At 41.7% G+C, this 19,035-nt stretch overlaps 1 protein-coding gene across 8 annotated transcripts in view; it reads left to right on the plus strand.

Annotated features, from left to right (window-relative positions):
- Window positions 1–19,035, plus strand: part of FNDC3B (fibronectin type III domain containing 3B) — a 409,427-nt gene that overhangs the window by 355,525 nt on the left and 34,867 nt on the right. For all 8 annotated transcript variants that reach the window (XM_058730500.1, XM_058730504.1, XM_058730496.1 and 5 more), the window contains 5 exons: window positions 601–706; window positions 1,612–1,784; window positions 3,795–3,908; window positions 4,246–4,395; window positions 8,414–8,694. In XM_058730500.1, coding sequence (XP_058586483.1) covers window positions 601–706; window positions 1,612–1,784; window positions 3,795–3,908; window positions 4,246–4,395; window positions 8,414–8,694 — 824 coding nt within the window. The remainder of the gene's footprint in view (window positions 1–600; window positions 707–1,611; window positions 1,785–3,794; window positions 3,909–4,245; window positions 4,396–8,413; window positions 8,695–19,035) is intronic.

Raw genomic sequence — 19,035 nt, forward strand, 5'->3', positions numbered from 1 at the left:
ACCTCTCCCCCGCAGCACTTCTTCTCGGGGAAAAGGGAGCAGTCTGGCTAAGCTGCAGAGTTGCACCTTGTTTTCTCCTCTTGCAGACAGTCGACTTCCACATCCCCAGCCTTGCACAATCAGCTCCTAAAAGGAGGCCCGCTTATTTTAGCATTAAAAGAACCTGCCGGTTAATGTCAGACTCAGTTGATTAATACTGAATTTATTTGCTCTTCTGCCCCCGTATGTGGATGGTTTCACCGTTTATAGCACCATTTAAAAATGTCATCCAGCTGTTGTTTCATGTTCTCTTCTGTCCTCACGACAGATCTCTCTAATTTTGGCTTAAAGGAAAGCAGTTGTGTGCTTAGAATACACAACCCATGGCTACGAATCTGACTTCATAAATAAGCATTTTTACCAGTGCCACATGCAGTGTATGTTCACACCTGACACGCACACAAGAGAAGACCCTTCTGCACAGAAATCAAGTGTGCACATTCACCGTGTGATCCCCTTTGGGCAGCATGTTCAGTTACAGGGTAGGATCTGCCTGGGATGTAGAGGTCTGGTGAATTCACAGTAACTAAGAGATGGTTCTCTCCGGTGTTTCTCCTGCAGTGCTCTGAAAGTCTCCCTGCTCGCACACTAAGCATTGCACCAGGTCAGTGTCGACCACCGAGGGTTTTGGGTAGACCAAAGCACAAAGAAGTCCACTTAGAGTGGGGTGAGTGAACAAATCTTCACGTTGACATTGGCGGTTGGGACAACTGGAGGTGGAATTGGAGATTTCATGCTTTGTGATTAAGTTGGCAGTCTGCTAACGACCGTAGTCCTTCATGTTGAAAATGTCCGCTGTCTGTCTGATGTGTGTTGGCTTGGGTTTGTGTTCTGCGGCACGCCGTCCCTCATCCTGAGGGAGCTACGCTCACTGGGCATTCTCTGTCCTTCGGAGGACACTTGCCTAGAAAATCTTGCATGGCAGCCAGTCTTTCCCAGGAGTTTTTCAACTCTATTCACAAAAGCGAAGTGGCGTGCAATGTAGAGATTAAAGCGAGAAGTGGCTCGTAAGGTAACCTCTGATTCTCCTCGTCTTTTGTCACATGTGGGCCCTGGCACTTTGCGGTATGGATTCGAGCTGTACAAGCATTTCCTGTTGTGACAGCAGTTTGCAGCATGTAAACTCGCCAATACAAACCTGCAGAACTTCATCAGACTTTTTTTGCCACCACTCGTGTCTGCAGCGTCATAAAATATTGTGCCAACCTTGGGTCATTTATCTTGATTTAATGTGGCCTTTGGTTTTAAGTTAGAAGATTTTCTCCCCTCTGTTTCTTCCTTGTCTTACAATGTAGACATTTGCCAAGCGGTTCTGTTGTTTCCAAATTATTTTGTTGAAGTAATTGAATGTACTTAGATGTAGTTTGAAAAGTACGGATAACATCCTTCAGAAGCTTTTTCTTCCGTATCGCTTTTCTTTTGGGGGGAGGGGAGGGTTCCTTTTTGTAGGAGAGATACTGAGGACCAGCCGCCCCCACATGATGTGTTACAAACCTTGTGGGAAACCAGGTGTGAGCTGCTCAACTGGAAGCATAAAAATGTTCTAAGATGAAAAGCGTTCTCCATTCCCAGACGTTCCTGCCTCAGAAAGTGGCTGTGAGGTCTCGGAGTACAGTGTGGAGATGACGGAACCCGAGGATGTGGCTTCGGAGGTGTACCATGGGCCAGAGCTCGAGTGCACCGTGGGCAACCTGCTCCCCGGAACTGTGTATCGTTTCCGGGTGAGGGCTCTGAATGACGGAGGGGTGAGTACAGGCTTGTGCACCATAACCAGAATACCAAGGTGCTGACACTTCCGTATCCTCCCCCCGAAATTCCTCAGCAGTATCTATCCAGCCTTGGTAGCCATTAAAGAAGGGTATGTGAATCTCATTTCTGAATTGATACATTGTTGTGACTTCATATTGACCCAGCATTAGAAATTTCTCTCTTCGTCATTCTGTTAAGAAAGAGTTCAAGGTTAATGAGAAAGAACATCACCCTTTAGCTATTTTGGGTTGTTTTCAAAATAATTTCCTTCTTACCCAGCTATAGAAGCCTTGCCCTTCTGTACGCAGCAATATCTCAGGTCAGTTTTTAGAACTGGAGTGGGGTAGAGGCCAGGGAGGCCAGCTTCTTGTTTTTGTTTTGTTTCAAATGAAGACCAGAGAACTCTTCTCAGCCCATCATAGATTAGAAGTCTGTGTCTAGATTACACCCATATTGTATTTATTTTATTTTTAATATTTTATTTATTTTTGAGAGAGAGAGAGAGAGAGAGAGAGAGAGAGACACAGAGAGAGACACCCCACGATCAGGGGAGGGTCAGAAAGGGAAACAGAACCCACGAAGCAGGCTCCAGGCTCCAAGCTGCCAGCACAGAGCCCGATGTGGGGCTTGAGCCTGTAAACCACGAGATCATGACCTGAGCTGAAGTCAAACACTCAACTGACTGAGCCCCTAGATTACACCCCTATTTTAAATCGCAGAGTAATGTGGGTTTGGGGGGGTGGGATTCATGATGAGAACAAGGTAACCAGAAACTGTCTTTCTGGTGCAGGCTGCTTCTATACCCCTCCCCACTGCCAGGCATACTCGTGATTTGTACAGATGGGTTCCATGTAAATAAGTAGATACAATTAATTGATGGGATTTTTAAAAATAAGAAAGCACAATTGAGAGCAGCATGAAGTTGGTGATTTTCTCTCATTCTCGGTAGCCCTGTGCAAGCCTGGCAGAGGAACATGCATGGGTCTTCAGTCTATTTCCTGTTAGCCACACTGTGAAAACACTTGGTCTGAAGTAGCATATCAAACCTTTAGCAGGAGCTGGATTCCTTCTAATTACCAGCTAGGAAAGAAATTCAGACACAGTACAACTATCTAAATTAAAAAAAAAAAAAAGAAGACGACAACCAGAGTGGATCTAACCAATAACAATGTTTTGATGAGAAGATAAGAAAGCTGATGCACCTGAGCTTACATAATTAAAAAGCAGTGGCAGGTGATGACCACAGATGCTGCAGAAAATGTTTTACTGGTGTTTTTGCTCTCTTCCCTGTCAGCTGTGCAGGGCATCTCTGCCATAACAAAGATAAATATGCCACTCTGATGCTCCGAGTTTTACTTTCTGTCAAAGAAGAAATTTTTTATCATCTAATTTATCATCTAAAAATATTATCATCAGCCTTAATTTATTCCTGTTACATTGAAAGTTACCCAGGGGCGCCTGGGTGGCTCAGTCGGTTAAGCATCTGATTTTGGCTCAGGTCACAGTCTCGTGGTTCATGAGTTCAAGCCCCACATCAGGCTCTGTGCTGACAGCTCACAGAATTGGATAACCAATCTCGAGTCGATTTTTGTGTGCTAAAAATTAAGCTGCAGTGTACATCTGACTTAGTTATCTTTGACTTCGTTTTCTTTGCTGTCCTGGGAGACATGTTGAAACAGAATGCCATGTTGTGTCAAAAATCAGCATGGTTTTGTTTCTGATGGCACAGTAAAGGGGAAATGTTTGGTAAACCAACTTTCTGATCCTTTTGAATAAAAAGAAATAATACATACATAATAGACACCTACCCCTCAGAGAGTGTATGTAGGAAGAAACCTTATGCACATTCAGTTGAAAGTGAAAACCTTTAGGCAATATGTTTTAACCAGTTGTACTGATGATGGTGTTAGTCTGTCTAGTCCTTGTTTGGTTATAAGCTTGTGTGTGAACACACACGTGTGTGTTCACACTATACATACAGGCATGTGTGTGTTCTTCCCTTTCAGTATGGCCCCTATTCTGATGTCTCAGAAATTACCACTGCTGCAGGGCCTCCTGGACAGTGCAAAGCACCTTGTATTTCTTTTACGCCTGATGGATGTGTCCTAGTGAGTTGGGAGGTAAGTCAGGCACGTCTTCTGCATCGATTTCTGTTTCTTGTACTTTATCTGCCCCCAAATGCAAGTCACAAGGAACCTACAAAGCTATAATTCACATGTAGGTGATTTTACACATTAGTCTCTCTTGGCGCTTGCTTCTATCGCCTGGAGTTGTGGAAATTTTACCACTGGTTAGAACTGAGAGGAAATCGAGTACCTCTTTCATGCCTTTCTCTTCCATGTATTTGAAATACCCAGGGGCGTGTTGCTCTGTTTCCCTAAGTTTAGTTAGTTGAGCACAAACATCATGGGATTTTCCTTCTCGGTGAAATTAACTACTTAAACCTCTGCTTTCCAGAGTCCAGAAAGCTCTGGTGCCGACATCTCAGAGTACAGGTTGGAATGGGGAGAAGATGAAGAATCCTTAGAACTCATTTATCACGGGACAGATACCGGCTTTGAGATAAGGGACCTGTTGCCCGCTGCACAATATTGCTGTAGACTACAGGTAGGTTGACATGACTCCGATGTTACTCATAGACCCAGGTGTTCCATGAAGGACTCTGGGGCAGTGACCCAAAGGCTTGTGATGGAGACTATCAAGATGGATGATATGGAATGAAGAGTCCTTTTAAATGAAAATAAATTGAATTGTTTTGGTCTTATAATTAATTTCTGCTTCTCTGGGAGGTCCTGTAGCAGAAGGACAAAATCCAATTCTGCGCCACTCTCCTTTTTTCCACCCTTGTGTCCTGTCTGTGAACTCACTGAATAAGTGGCCAAATCCAGGGCCGAGGGGTCAGTTACAGCTCCTTAGGGAAGGTTCCTTCTCTGTGAATTCCCCTGAGATGCATGTTTCAGTGGGAAAGACGCTTAAGACTGGCAAAAGACACAAGACGTATATGCCAGTTGTTAAATGGAGCCAGAAGCAAACATTAGAGTGATTTGAACGAGGCTGCATTAGATGACAGGATCCACCTCCCATTTCTCAGTGACCATTATTAACAAGGCTGGTTACAAATAGAGTAACATGAAGAACAGCTGGCTTCTTAGCCTAACCCCTAAAAGTGACAGTAGTCATGAGTTTACTTTTATTGACTTGGATAAGGGATTATTTTTTTCCCCGTTGTAAAGCCTTAATTGTCCTTAGAAAACAGGGTTCTTTGTCCATTTCTTTCCATTTGTTTGGTAACACAGTTTGAGCACCACTTTGTGCCAGAATCAAAGGGTGAACAGGCTGATCAAGAGGAGAGATACCAAGATTAGTCAGATGTGGTTCTTGACCTTGGAGAACTCTGTCTTCACACATGTTTAGATTTAAACAGATAAAAAGGCAGAGATGCCAGATTTAGGTTTCCACCTGATTTAAGTCATGAATCAAATTGCTGATTACAAGTCCATGAACATATCGGTGTCTCTGACCTCTTTGGAGAAAATATTCCCTTCATAAATTAATTTTCCAGATCAACTGAAGCTTCTCTGATAAATTCTGAAGGCTGCTTTTTCATAAACATTCTGATTAAACTCTTTTGTTATACACGTTCCTTCCTTCTTGAATGGAGCACCTGGGACATAATTAACTCGTCAGTGACTCAGGGTCACGGCACATTATCTGATCTTTATAATAGCAGTGCTGAGTCATTGGGAAAAGGTTATAAAATATGTGCTACACTCCTGTTTTTGGAACAAGGCAGGATATAAATAAAGAACTGTCTGCCACCACCGGAAAAAAAATTCACTGTGCTTTTTGAGTTTTGGGTCTCTCTTTAAAATGTTCTTCTTTTTTCCCCTTCAGGGTATATGCTGTCACTTAGCACTGACTCCCCCAAATGGCATTTTAAAACATACATTGAGTAGAGTAGGAATAGAGCCTGCATAAGAATCTTGCCTCCCTGGTTTGAAAGTGAGGAGTAGAAAATATTTTCAGATGTCCATACTTGTTTGTCATAAAATGAATCAGACCCTGTGAAGGGGGTATTTCTTTTCAGACCACCATCACTATGCAAAAGAAGTACCGTCTTTGTCAGGAAAGGGATCTCCTCAACCTGAATTGACTTACTTGACACATGTAGACCAAATATGAATTATTTTCATGAATTAATTTTACTTAACACACTGCAAAGTCAGACAAATAGTTTTTTGAATATTTGGCATCTTAAAATTAAATCATTGTAATACTTATATTGTGTTTTATAAAAATTGGGTAAAACATTTCTTGTTTTGCTCAAGAATTTTTGCACTTTGATATGCTTCCTTAAGGGTATTTTAATTAACAAGTACCAAAATAGTACTGTTCACATGAGACATACTATATATTAGAGGCATGCTTTTATTTATTTTATTAAAAGATTCTTCTGAGGGGCTCCTGGGTGGCTCCTTCGGTTCAGTGTCCAACTCTTGATTTCAGCTCAGGTCATGATCTCAGGGTTTACAAGATCAAGCCTGGGGAGCTCGCTCTCTCTCTCTCTCTCTCTCTCTCTCTCTCTCCTCTCTCCCTCTCTCCCTCTCTCCCCCTCTCCCCCTCTCTCCCTCTCTCCCCCTCTCCCCCTCTCTCCCTCTCTCCCCCTCTCTCCCTCTCTCTCCCTCTCTCCCTCTCTCCTGCCCCCAAATAAATAAATAAATAGAGACAGAGAGAGAGAAAGATCTTCCAGATTATTTGTATTTTTTTTTTTTTGAAAACTGGTCATAATAAGTAGCATAAATCAAGAAAACATTTCTTATGAAATGAAGGTAGTAAAAGAATATGGGATCCAGAGTGGGATCCTGGAATAGAAAAAGAACATTGCTGGAGAAATTAGTAAGGTTTGAATCAGATCTGTATGTAGTTAATAGTATTATATCAATATTAATTTTGTGGTTTGGTCTCTAGCTGTATAAGGTGTTAACATTAGGGAATGAAAGGTGAGAGATATACACAAGTTTCTTTGTACTATTTTTACAACGTTTCTGTAAATCTAAAATTAGTTCAAAATGTAAGGAAAGTTGTTTGTTTTGTTTTTTTAACAGAAAAGAAAATCCTCTTTTGTTCTGGCCTTCCCCAGAAGGGATGCACTGGCTAACAGCCAGGATTTTTCATGTTGACCAATTTAATCTTTACAATGATCCTATGAATTAGGTGTTGCTGTCTCCATTTTACATCTCAGGAAACAGGCTCAGAAGATCCTAATTTGCCTAAGATCACACAACGTACATACATATGTGAATGCCTACTAACTGCACAGTTAGTAAATAATGGAATCGAGACTTGAACTAAGCTGCAACTCTAAAAGCCGTGTGTTTTCCTTCTGGTACATGGTTGATATGAACATGGAGCTTCATGATGTCTTATTTTTCCGCCCCTGTGATAAATTTGTCTTAAAGAATGAAATCTCTATATATATTCTTAAAGTAAATCATGACATTAAAATTTTACCCAAAAAGAGAGTTGGAGTATTGTCATGAAATAGAAGTAGATATGAGAAAATATTACAGTAGAGTTTCACAAGTGGTTTGTTAGCAAATGGATGCTCTGAACTTCTTTGAGATTCACAGTAGTACCTAAGTGTTGTAACTTTTGTTTTGAACCTTTAAGAGCTCAGACTACTTTTGTTTAGTTCTCTAATTTGTCTTTCTCAACTCTCCTATGAATTAAATGAGAACTAGAGTTTAGAGTGCATTTGCTCTTGTAAGGAGGCTGCCAAATGTTTTTAAAGGGAAAAAAATACAAGTTTAACATTTATTGAGCACATACTCTGTATCAGACACTGTTCTAGCTGTTGGGGGATGCAACAGTGAGCCAAACAGACAACTTTACCTTTATGCAACTTACATTCTCGTGGTGGTGATAAACGTGGTGATGAAAAACAAAGAAGGGAAATAGGAAATGAGGATCACAGGGGGTGAGGGTGGGGTAGGGTGACCGCAGATTTAAACATGGTGTCCAGAGAGGGCTCACTGTAAGGCAGCACTTGAGAGAAGACGTAAAGATGCTTGAGCAAGCTGTGCAGATGTCTAGGGAAGAAGGTTCCGGGACAGGAGGGGCAGCAATTTGCGAAGGCCCTGAGGTGGGGGCAGACTTGGTGTCCCCGTGGAACAGCAAGGAAGCCAGTGTGGCTGGAGCAGAATAAGTGAGGGGGAGACTAGGAGGTGATAGAGTCAGAGTGGCCATGGATAGGAGTTACTCGTGCACATGGAAAAGACTAGAAGAAGACTTGCCATTTAGTGTCTACCCCACAGTAACTGTGAGGATGCCACAGGACCACATATAGCCTGAAGTGGGCCAGGCAGATACAAAGTGTTGTTTTAAAGTTATGTTTTATAAAAGGTGACGATGGTGATATTATCTTCTGCTTTATTAACAGAGAAGGTGTCATTGGCGGTTTTTTGGAAAGTGGTCATTGAAGTGAACGTTTTGTGAGATTTCTTTCCACCTGTGTTTCTAGAAGTAAACTGTGTATTACGTCAGATTTCTGTAACAGCGCCTAACACGGAGGCTTCAGAATTTACGGTGGGGTAATGTGGACTTTGTCTTGCTGTTGTCTTTTTAGGCTGTCAATCAAGCTGGAGCAGGACCGTATAGTGAGCTTGTCCTTTGCCAGACACCAGCATCTGCCCCTGACCCTGTCTCCACTCTCTGTGTTCTGGAGGAGGAGACCCTCAATGCCTACCCTGATTCACCTTTTGTGTGCCTTGTACTGAACTGGGAAGAGCCGTGCAATAATGGATCTGAAATCCTCGCTTACAATATTGACCTTGGAGACACTAGCATCACCGTGGGCAATACCACCACCCATGTTATAAAAGACCTCCTTCCAGAAACCACCTATCGGTGAGTGCAGGGAAGCAGAAATGGAGCTGCACGAACACATCAGCACTTGGAGCTATAGACCTTTCAGGTTCTAAAGGCCAAACGACTGAATTCTAATCGTTCTTAATTAATATATTTAAGAGTACTAAATGCAGATATAGCTTTTTTTTTTTTTTTTTTTTAACATTTATTCAATTTTGAGAGACAGGGTGTGAGCAGGGGAAGGGCAGAGAGAGAGAGAGAGAGACATAGAATCCGAAGCAGGCTCCAGGCTCTGAGCTGTCAGCACAGAGCCCAGACGCCAGGCTCGGGCTCGAACCCACAAACTGTGAGATGATGACCTGAGCTGAAGTCAGACACTTAACCGACTGAGCCACCCAGGCGCCCCCGTAAATGAAAAATACAGCTTTAAAGCGTGTATTGCTTTGTACTTTGTGAGTCTGTTACAAATTTATACAATTTGTAACCCTCAAGGGAGAATTGCACCTACTGCTTTAAATCAGTTCCTCCCTCTTGGTCTCTTAGCAACCACTTTTCCTTATACTTTTACTGTGACTCATGTCACTCTGTGGGCGCCCTCTGTCCTCTCTGTGGACTTGCCCACCTCTGAAGCTGGGTTCCACCATTTTTTCATTCCCCAAAACAGACACAATGTTACAAAGCATTTGTGATGTAGCCTTTTACTCAGCCTTTCACAAGGGGCCAGAGGAAAAAGTTACATTACACATTACTGAGCAAAGCTCAGTTGGCATCTGCATTCTTTCTTTCCCCTGGAGTCCTCTCCCAGCCAGGCACCTCACCTTCCATCTTTTTCTCCAACACGGCCTCTTAAAATTTCAAATTATTTAGCTCCGTCTCCAAGTTGCCTCAACTCCCTCAAGATGAAAAGTGCACGACTAGCGTAAGAGGAGCACAGGAACCGTCTGTGGTTACTAAGGTGTGCCCTCTAACCCTTGGTCAGGTTACAGACAGTCCTGATTTACAGTGGTGTGAAAGCGATACACAAATCAGTAGGAACTGAGTTTTTTGTTTTTGGTTTTTTTTTTAATTTTTTTTTTCTACGTTTTTTATTTATTTTTGGGACAGAGAGACAGATCATGAACGGGGGAGGGGCAGAGAGAGAGGGAGACACAGAATCGGAAACAGGCTCCAGGCTCTGAGCCATCAGCTCAGAGCCTGACGCGGGGCTCGAACTCACGGACCGCGAGATCGTGACCTGGCTGAAGTCGGACGCTTAACCGACTGCGCCACCCAGGCGCCCCAGTAGGAACTGAGTTTTGATCATCTCCTGGGCTAGGGCTTACATGATGTGAAGCTGTCACTCCTGACGCTGGGCAGTGGCAGTGAGCCACGGCGCCCGGTCAGCCACGTGGTCAGTAGGGTCAACAACCGATGTGCTCACGGCCACTCTGTGCCCGTACAGCCATTCAGGTTTTCACCTTCAGTACGGTATTCAGTATATTTTAGGAAAGAGTCAGTACCTTATAAAATAGGCTTTGTGTTAGAGGATTTTGCCCAACTGTAGGCTAATGTTAAGTGTTTAAATTGGCTAAGCTAAGCTACAGTGTTCAATAGGTTAGGTGTATTAAATGCATTTTTGAATTGTAGTATTTCCATCTTATAATGGGTTTGTTGAGATGTAACCCCATTGTAAGCCGAGGAATGTTTGTAAATGTTTCTTGAGGAGGGAAATGTAGAGAGTATAAATTCAGATTCAGGTCATCAGCTATATCTTTAGGAGGGTTACTTACCATCTCTGTGTTTCAGTTTCTTTTTTCCATAAAATGAGGACAAGATTCTTTCCTTCATAAGCATATTGTAAGGCGTTAATACACAAATATTAAATGCTTAGAAGCCAACAGCACATATTAGGTGCGCAGTAAGTGTGCATTGCAATTTCAGTCATCATCAATCCTGCCATCCAGCAAAAGTGGTTCTTCTTGGGGTAGGATGGAGGGAGTGAAGGACGGGCTAACAAACTTTCTGCTAGAAAAGGATGTATCGTCTCATTTATTTTTTTTCTACTGTGTTTTCTCGTTCTGTGGTCTGACAGACTACCTTTTTTATATTCCCAGAAGCTGAAGAAAGAAATCAGCTAATGCACTCGAGGATACAAAAGCCCCATCTTGCCAGATCATATCACCTTTATTCTTTTTCTTTCTTACCAAATCTGTTTTGTCTAATTTATACAACTAGATTTATTTTACTTTTCAAAACAATGACAAGGGGGCATTGTTCACTTTTTTGTCTTTCATTATTTTAAAAAATCTCTTTGGGGCACAGCATTATATACACTGTGGGTCTATAAAACAGTGATAGACTGGCCTTGCCCTCAGAGCACTCACAGAGTTGAGGGGCACTTAAATAGCAACAGTAGCATACGCAGTAGGCTATTGTGACATCACAGGCTGAAAACAACACAGTGTACAGAATCCTGTTGGTGTTTCAGAGAGGAAGACCCAGGGTCCCAGATGATCAGGATGGTTCGAAGTGGGACTTGAGACAGAAACTAGATAAAGGGGGATATGACTTACAAAGAGAAGAGTCAGGCCGAGGGCGTTCTTTCATTTTTAGCCTTTTAGCCATTCTCAAAAAACCAGTCTTCACTCTTGTTTGCCAACCGAATGCTAAGTGCCTGTTGTGTCTAGAGCACTCTAACCAGGTGGGGAGGAAATCCAGAGATGACTAAACTCAGACCTTGACTTCAGGGAATTTCCCCAATGATGATACTCTAAGGAAGCCTTGCTGTGAGCTGGATCTTGGGGTAAAATGACTAAGTGAATGTCATTCCCCAGCTGTTCCGAATACTGCCTGACCTTAATCCCTCATGGCCAAAAGAAAAACAAGGAAGAAGCCACACTAGTTCAGGGACTCACTGAATGGTTTTGTGTCCATTCTGATCCATACCCACATCTATCCCAGAGTGGAATCAAGTCCTCAGGTCAGTCCTGAATGTTTTAGATCAGAAATCATGAAAGCCTTTTAGGGCAAAATGTTAGCCTGTGAATTTTGTTCCAGACGTTGTGCTAACTGTAAACTTTAAGATTTGTGGAAGGATGATAAGGGAGGAATGCTGGCTCTTACTACTCAACATATAGTCAGATGACTTCTAGAAAGAAACCTGGAACTCACAGACTTAGTGAAGGAACAGATACAGGGAATCTTTGATTAATGATCAAATGTCATTTACACTGGAAATTATCAAACAAACTTCCACATGTTTAAAAGTATCTCATAGGATAGTTCTATTTTATTATTTTTTTTAAGTTTGTTTATTTATTTTGAGAGTGGGGAGAGAGAGAGAGCCCGACATGGGACTCGATCTCACCAACCACGAGACCATGGCCTGAGCCAAGATCAAGAGTCGGGCGCTTGACCGAGCCACCCAGGCGCCCCTGAATAATTCTATTTTAGAGAACACAAAATGGTTTAGTAATGTAAGGACTATAGAAGAATGAGTTTAGATTGGGGGTGCCCAGCTGGCTTAGTCGGTGGGGCAGGCAACTCTTGATCTTGGGGTTGTGAGTTCGAACCCAATGTTGGGTGGAGAGATTACTTAAAAATGAAATCTTAGGGGGAAAAAAAAAAGATTTGGATAGTAAAACTTCAGGACTATTTAAAAAGTACTTAATGGATATAGCATGAACAGTTCAGTATTAACATGTAAGGCCAGTATATTGAGCTGAATGTGGAAGGTCCCTTTTTAACCTTCTAGGGAAGTTTCGAAGATACCGTTTTAGACAGATTGCATGAGAAGGGCATGACTTAGGAAAGGTGAATCTTTGGATGTAGTTGTACTCACCCTACCTGCTCCACCAAAGAGTTAGCCTGTCCTTGCTGGCTGAGCAATAAATAAATGGGTTGTTTCCGAGTTAAGATATTAAGGTCATTATTCCCATTTAAGATCTTTTTTTATGCAACTTTATGCTAGTTTCTATAGTACATAATTGGGTACCTTATTGTAGAAGTCTGACCAACCCACAGTCTTGTTCTTTATATGTTTCAAAAATACAATCACAATAATTATGATGAAGTACAAAATGAGTATTTCAAGTGACTAAGGGTATAATTTCAGTCCAGTCAAGTTTTACCTCACCTTTTTCTGTTCCATAAATTGGTTAAAATATAAATGAACAGATCATGATGTTCTAGACAAAAGCGTGGAATGAAACATTTTAAGCAGGCCATGGGGCTGGGAGATAGGACTTGTTTCTTTTGTTTGTTTGGGTTTTTTGTTTTGTTTTGTTTTTTTAAACCGTCAGCAGTTACACTCTGTTCTCACACTGAGTTTGTCTTTCTCTGTTTTGCCAGACAGAAAAGTGCACCTCTGTAAGCAAACCTACTGACTCAGAGAAGGGTTTGGGTGCTTACAAAAGCACCCATTGGCTGACTGACACCCCCTATGGGATTTGGTTGGAACTGCAATGCTGTTTTTAAAGGCATTACTTTTAAGCTTAGAACTGAGTTTGGTATGGAGTTTGTGTTTTGGTTTGAGGAAAAGAAAATGTTATTGAAAACAGAGACATAGCTTTCTTTTGACACATGGTGTCATAGTCTCTGCGAGCAGAGAGAGAAAAGATGGCCTGGTGAGTAAATCTTGATAAAATAAAATACCATCAGGCACTTTTCTAGACCTACTGAATCAGAAACTCTACGGGTAAGGCCTGGCACTCGCTTTAATTACCCCTCAGGAGATTTTGATGCATGTTAAAGTTTAAGAACCTCTTCCCTAGATGGGGCACCTGGGTGATTCAGTCGGTTAAGCGTCCGACTTCGGCTCAGGTCATGATCTCGCGGTTTGTGAGTTCAAGCCCTGTGTCAGGCTCTGTGCTGACAGCTCAGAGCCTGGAGCCTGCTTCGGATTCCGTGTCTCCCTTTCTCTCTCTCTGTCCCTTCCCCACTTGTGCTGTGTCTCTCTCTGTCTCTCAAAAATGAATAAATGTAAAAAAAAAAAAATTATTTTTAAAAGAAGAACCTCTTCCCTAGAGCAGAATGGAATGTTGATGTATATAAGAATCACCTGGACAGCTTTTGCAAAATACAGAAGTCTGAGCCCCGTTCCTGTAGACTTCAGTTTAGTAGGGCTGAGGAGGTCTAGACATCATTTTTGTATAGTGTCTCTTCTTCTGCTTAACCATCCTCACTTCATTCAGATCTGTCTTTATTGTTGGGTTTCCTGTAACCTCCTCCATCCTCTTGACCGGGTGAGTTCTGCCTCTTGACGGACTCTTTAATAAGAGCAGTGCCCAGACCTCTGAATGGTCTGGATGACTGGCTCAGAGCAGAGCAAGACTGTCACCTTACATGTTCTCCATATTGAGCGGTTAGTAAGGTTGCCTAAGATTACTTTTTTTGGCAACCTCATTATCGTCTGACTCATACCAAGCTACCAAACAACTAAAACTTAAGGTAGATTTGTTTGTTACACTCATTTATGCTCCTTTCGCTAGGTAGAACAGTGACGAAAAATAACATCTATTGAGTCCTCACTGTAGGTCAAGCACTACATTAGCCTGTCAAAAAGTGAATCATAAATCATTCTAACAAGATGAGGTGGACTTTATTAGGAGCAAATTCTAAGTAGTTCAGAAGTAGCAGACTGGAATCAAACAGCTTGACTTCAGTCCTCGGTCCCTTGCATAGGTCTCTGTGACCTCTGGCAAGTTATTTAAGCTCTATGTGCCTCTGTTTTCTGATCTGTAAAATGGGGATAATTACTTGAGCTACCTGTCTGTCTTAGAGAAGATTCCAGGCACTCATATAGGACCTGACACACAATAAGTCAGCACTCAATAACTTGTGTGTTGCTAATGTTTGGTAGGGAAAAAAAGAGCTGGAAGGTGGGTTGTGACCAGAATAGAGGTAGAGGTGTCTGTGGGGATCTGGCATCATTTCTTAAGCAGTGGGAGACATGTAAGGTTTTCTTGCCTGTCAAAGGCGGATCTAAGTGCTTAGAGACAGAATGGCAGCAGACATACCCCAGGAGCTGTCAGGAGAAGTAGCTTAGTGGAAGGGACAGATCTGAGCCAGCTCAGGCCACCCTTCCAGGAAGCCCTCTTCTGAATCACTCTGCTCTCAACGCATCAAACCCTCAAAGGGAGTTCCTTTATTTCAGCTACTATTTTGTATTCTTTCACAACTCATCTGATGATTATTCCCTTCTTTTGCGTTTCTGTCTTCTTAGAGAATTAGATGTAGATTGTAGGGGAGGGGTGGGGGATAAAAAGTCTATCTTTGGCTCCCAGGCCTCTCCTGCCCCGACTCTTCCTTGCTCCCCTCATCGCCCCCACCCTCACACTCGAGACATCCCGACTACTGGGACGGCTAATTATGACTGAGAAGTCACCTTCCCCAGCTGAGGAAGGTTTGTTTTGAAAGTCATTTTTCTTACAATGTATGAAGTGCCAGAAACTTGAGAGTGTGTGTGTGTGTATATGTATATATAAAGGGCATTGTGGAGGGCTATGAGCTTCGGAGGCAGGAATGTATTTAGCATCTAGAACTAGTAGATATTTTTAGTGGATTTTCAATCAAAAGCTGTAAGGAATTTGCTTCTGAATTGAATTTATTTGATCAGTATTATCAGTATACTGTTGGGTATTATAGACTCCTGGGCACTTGAGATGTTTCATATCAGCCTGGCCAAGATAGAGTTTATCAAGACTTACATTGTCACCTCCCTAGATTGGAAGGCAAAGTTCCATTGCCCTTATACTTAATTTGCAGAGCTTACAGTTTCAGAAACTGATAAATTTCAAGATTAACAGGTTACTTCAGCTAGAGAGAAAACTGCTCAAGTTTGGGTTTGGGGTAGACTGTAATTAATCTAATAAAACTTGAAAATCTGTTTCTTCTGAGGTGAATTCTTTGGAATTGTTCAAGTCAGTGGTGGTTCTGCTCATTAGTCCTTAGTGAGCTCTCACTGGAATTAGAAAAGTATTTTCACACACAGTATTTTTCACCCCAAAACAAAACAAACAGCAACTACCTTAGTCCTTGTTTAGTTTTCTCAGTCTCCTGGGCTCAGAGTATGTAATATTTTTACTAGAGTGCGAGAAGATATGGCCTCATTATTTTCTTAAGTTTTTGTTTGTTTAAGTAATCTCTACACCCAGTATGGGGCTTGAACGCGTAACCATGAGGTCTAGAGTTGCATGCTCTACCAACTGGCCCAGTCAGGCGCCCCATGGCCTCACTTTATTTAATCAGTTCTCGGTTGTATTTCAATTTTTAGTGTTATTTTATCGTTAGAACTAAATAGTGTTAGTTCAGTGCATCGGCTACACGGAAAACTGTAGATAAGTTGATGTATTTTAAAATGTAAGTAGTTGATGGGGCGCCTGGGTGGCTCAGTTGTTTAAGTGTCCAACTTCAGCTAAGGTCATGATCTCACAGTTGGTGGGTTCGAGCCCTGCTTCGGGCTCTGTGCTGACAGCTCAGAGCCTGGAGCCTGCTTCGGATTCTGTGTCTCCCTCTCTCTCTGCCCCTCCCCTGCTCATGCTCTGTCTCTGTCTCTCAATAATAAATAAAAGTTAAAAAAAAAAAAAGTTAAAAAAAAATGTAAGTAGTTGACTTTGAGGCCAAAAGTTGATGCAATAATGTGAAAACAAATTTATTGACTATCCTAGATGCTCACTTTATTGGTGAACGGCAGTTGTTGAACTGAAAGTGTGATTTGAATTAAAATTCCCTTTTGGTTGGACACCGTGTTTGGTTCAACTAGGAGAGTATAGCATGCCAGAATGCACAAAAGACTTTGAGCCTAAAAAGATGAGGTTCGCACTTTGATCTAACCTGTATCTGCTGTGTAGACTAGTGCCCATGGCTGAACCTAGTCAGGCCTCGTTTCCTTCACTTATACAATAGAGTAATTCCTACCTCATGGAGTCAGGCTAGAAATTAGGGGTACTATTGTGCATATCACATCCAGGCTTCAACACCTAGAACGGCTGTGCCATTCAAGTTGAGTCGTTTAACCTCTCTGCGTTTAACTGCAGTATTCTCATCTCTAAAAGCAAGAGGAAACACTGCTCCTGCTCCAGAGCACAGTCCTCTGAACAGAGCCAGTTCTAGGTGTTGCTCGTGCTGGATATTAACACTTCCGTCTGTCTCTGAGCTCTGTGTCTCCCCCTCGCCTCCTGAGGATGCTTTACAAAGAAGCCAGACCTTCTAGGTGTTACTGGTTCCTTGGCCGTAATTTGGAGGGAGGAAAAACAGAGATGGTGTCAGCAAATTACTCGAGTTCTAACGAGGCCACACGTTTGAGTGCCCAGCGCAGCGCACCCCTCACGGATGCTCATAGTTTCTTCACTGTGAGAAGGGAAGGACAGTCTCAAAAGAAGTCAGAAGAATGGTAAGTGCATAAATTAGCACTCTGAAGTTCACCAAAGTGCTTTGAGCCACCTTGAATCCTTTTCTGGCCGAATGGTGAAATATAAGATATTTAAAAATAGAGAATGCTTCTTATATACCTTATCTTAACTACATAACCAACTTTGTAAATGCAGCGAAGGTATTACTATACCCATTCGATAAATAAGGAAACCCTTACTCAAAGGTATTATGTAATTTCCCCAAGGTCACACCAAAGTGATGAGCAGGATTCCCAAGGAGGCTTCACTGCTAAAAAGTATTTTGGTGGTGGTGGTGTTATGTGTGTATTTAAGGCTAAGATTATGTGCCTACCAAATATGTATCAGTAGTAAAAGTTCAGAGAACTTCAAATGTAAGGAATACGATACCTATGAAAATGTTATAGAGGCTTTGAGATAATAAGTGAATTTACAAAAGGAATCAAAGAGTAAATCTACATTTATTTTGTATCTTGATTCAGCCAGAAAAGGATTCAAGGTGGCCAAGAGCACTTTGGTGAACTGCAGAGTGCTAATTTATGCACTTAATGATTCTTCTGACTTCTTTTGAGACTGCCCTTCCTTTCTCACAGTGAAGAAACTATGAGCGTCCGTGAGGGGTGCGCTGCGCTGGGCACTCAAACGTGTGGCCTCGTTAGAACTCAAGTAATTTGCTGACTCCATCTGTGTTTTTCCTCCCTCCAAATTATGGCCAGGGAACCAGTAACACCTAGAAGGATTGGCTTCTTTGTAAATTCATTTGTAAACTGATTTTCTGTTCTTCTAAATGATTCAGGATATTTTTTCTTGAGCAGAATAACGATCTTAGGCAACCGATTACCTCCCTTCCTATTGTTTATTAGAGTTCTGAAGGGCTGTTTGGGCTGCACAGAACAAAGCAGTAGGTTCACCTGGAACAGAAGGTGAGCTTGGCTCTGGAGGATATTGAGCAAGCAGACAGAAGAAAGGATCTTGAACTCTGGACTCTAGGAATACCTGTACTATAATAAAGGGAAGGAATGACAGTCTGGACAGTAGAAAGACATTAATATAAACGCTGTTGGTCAGGAAATTTGTTACACTTTTGAAGAAAGACTGCAACTTAATGTCTGGCTTAATTCCCTTTTCCTAAGAAGGGAAAAGTGGTAGTAATTCCAACCATCATGATGACCTCTTTTTAAAAGACTTTTCCTCTCCAGTTGCAGAAAAATTTCTTCTTTTCCGGTCATAGAAAAAAACCCTCTTGTATTAAAACCATAAAACTACAAGATCCATATTGTAGGTGAATTGTAGGTGAGAAAGAGTTTATTTTAATCTTTTAAACTTTTATCTTTAAGTTATATTGAGAGACTTACTTTGCACTATCTACAAGAGACCTGAGACAGCCCCTTGTATATTAGAATCTGGGAAAAGTCCAGTTCTTTCTAATGGAATTTTTACTGTACTTTATCAGAGATAAGTATTTGGTACATTCCAAACTATGAGGCAAATATTTATCTAGTTTGGGGTGATTGTGGATAGAGCTGCTGTGAATATTTGTGTGTCAGTTTTGTATGAACATACATTTTAATTTCTCCAAAGAACAGGAAGTGGGATTGCTGGGTCGCACAAGTGTGTGAAGCTTAATAAAAAATTTGATAGGAAAACTGTTTTCCAATGTGGCTGTACCATTATGCACTCCCACTAGCAATATATGAGAGTTGTAGTGCCTCTTTATCCTTGGCAACATGGTATGATTCTTTCCTTGTTTCTAGGTAACAAGTACTTTTTATTTTCTTCTGTTTTCTCCTTAAAAGTTTTGTATTTTACGTTTTATGTTTAGATCTACGGGCCATTCTGAATTAAGTTTAGAATTTAGTTAAGTTTAGAAGGTTTAGATTGAGTTTTGTCTTCCTACTGATAACCAGCTGTTCCAACACCATTTGTTAAAAAGACTATTCTTTCTCCGTTGAATTACTTTTGCACTTTTGTCAGAGATCAATCATTCATATTTGTGTAGATCTATTTCTGG

The sequence above is a fragment of the Neofelis nebulosa genome, chromosome 5, assembly GCF_028018385.1.
Source record: "Neofelis nebulosa isolate mNeoNeb1 chromosome 5, mNeoNeb1.pri, whole genome shotgun sequence".
Lineage (NCBI taxonomy): Eukaryota > Metazoa > Chordata > Mammalia > Carnivora > Felidae > Neofelis > Neofelis nebulosa.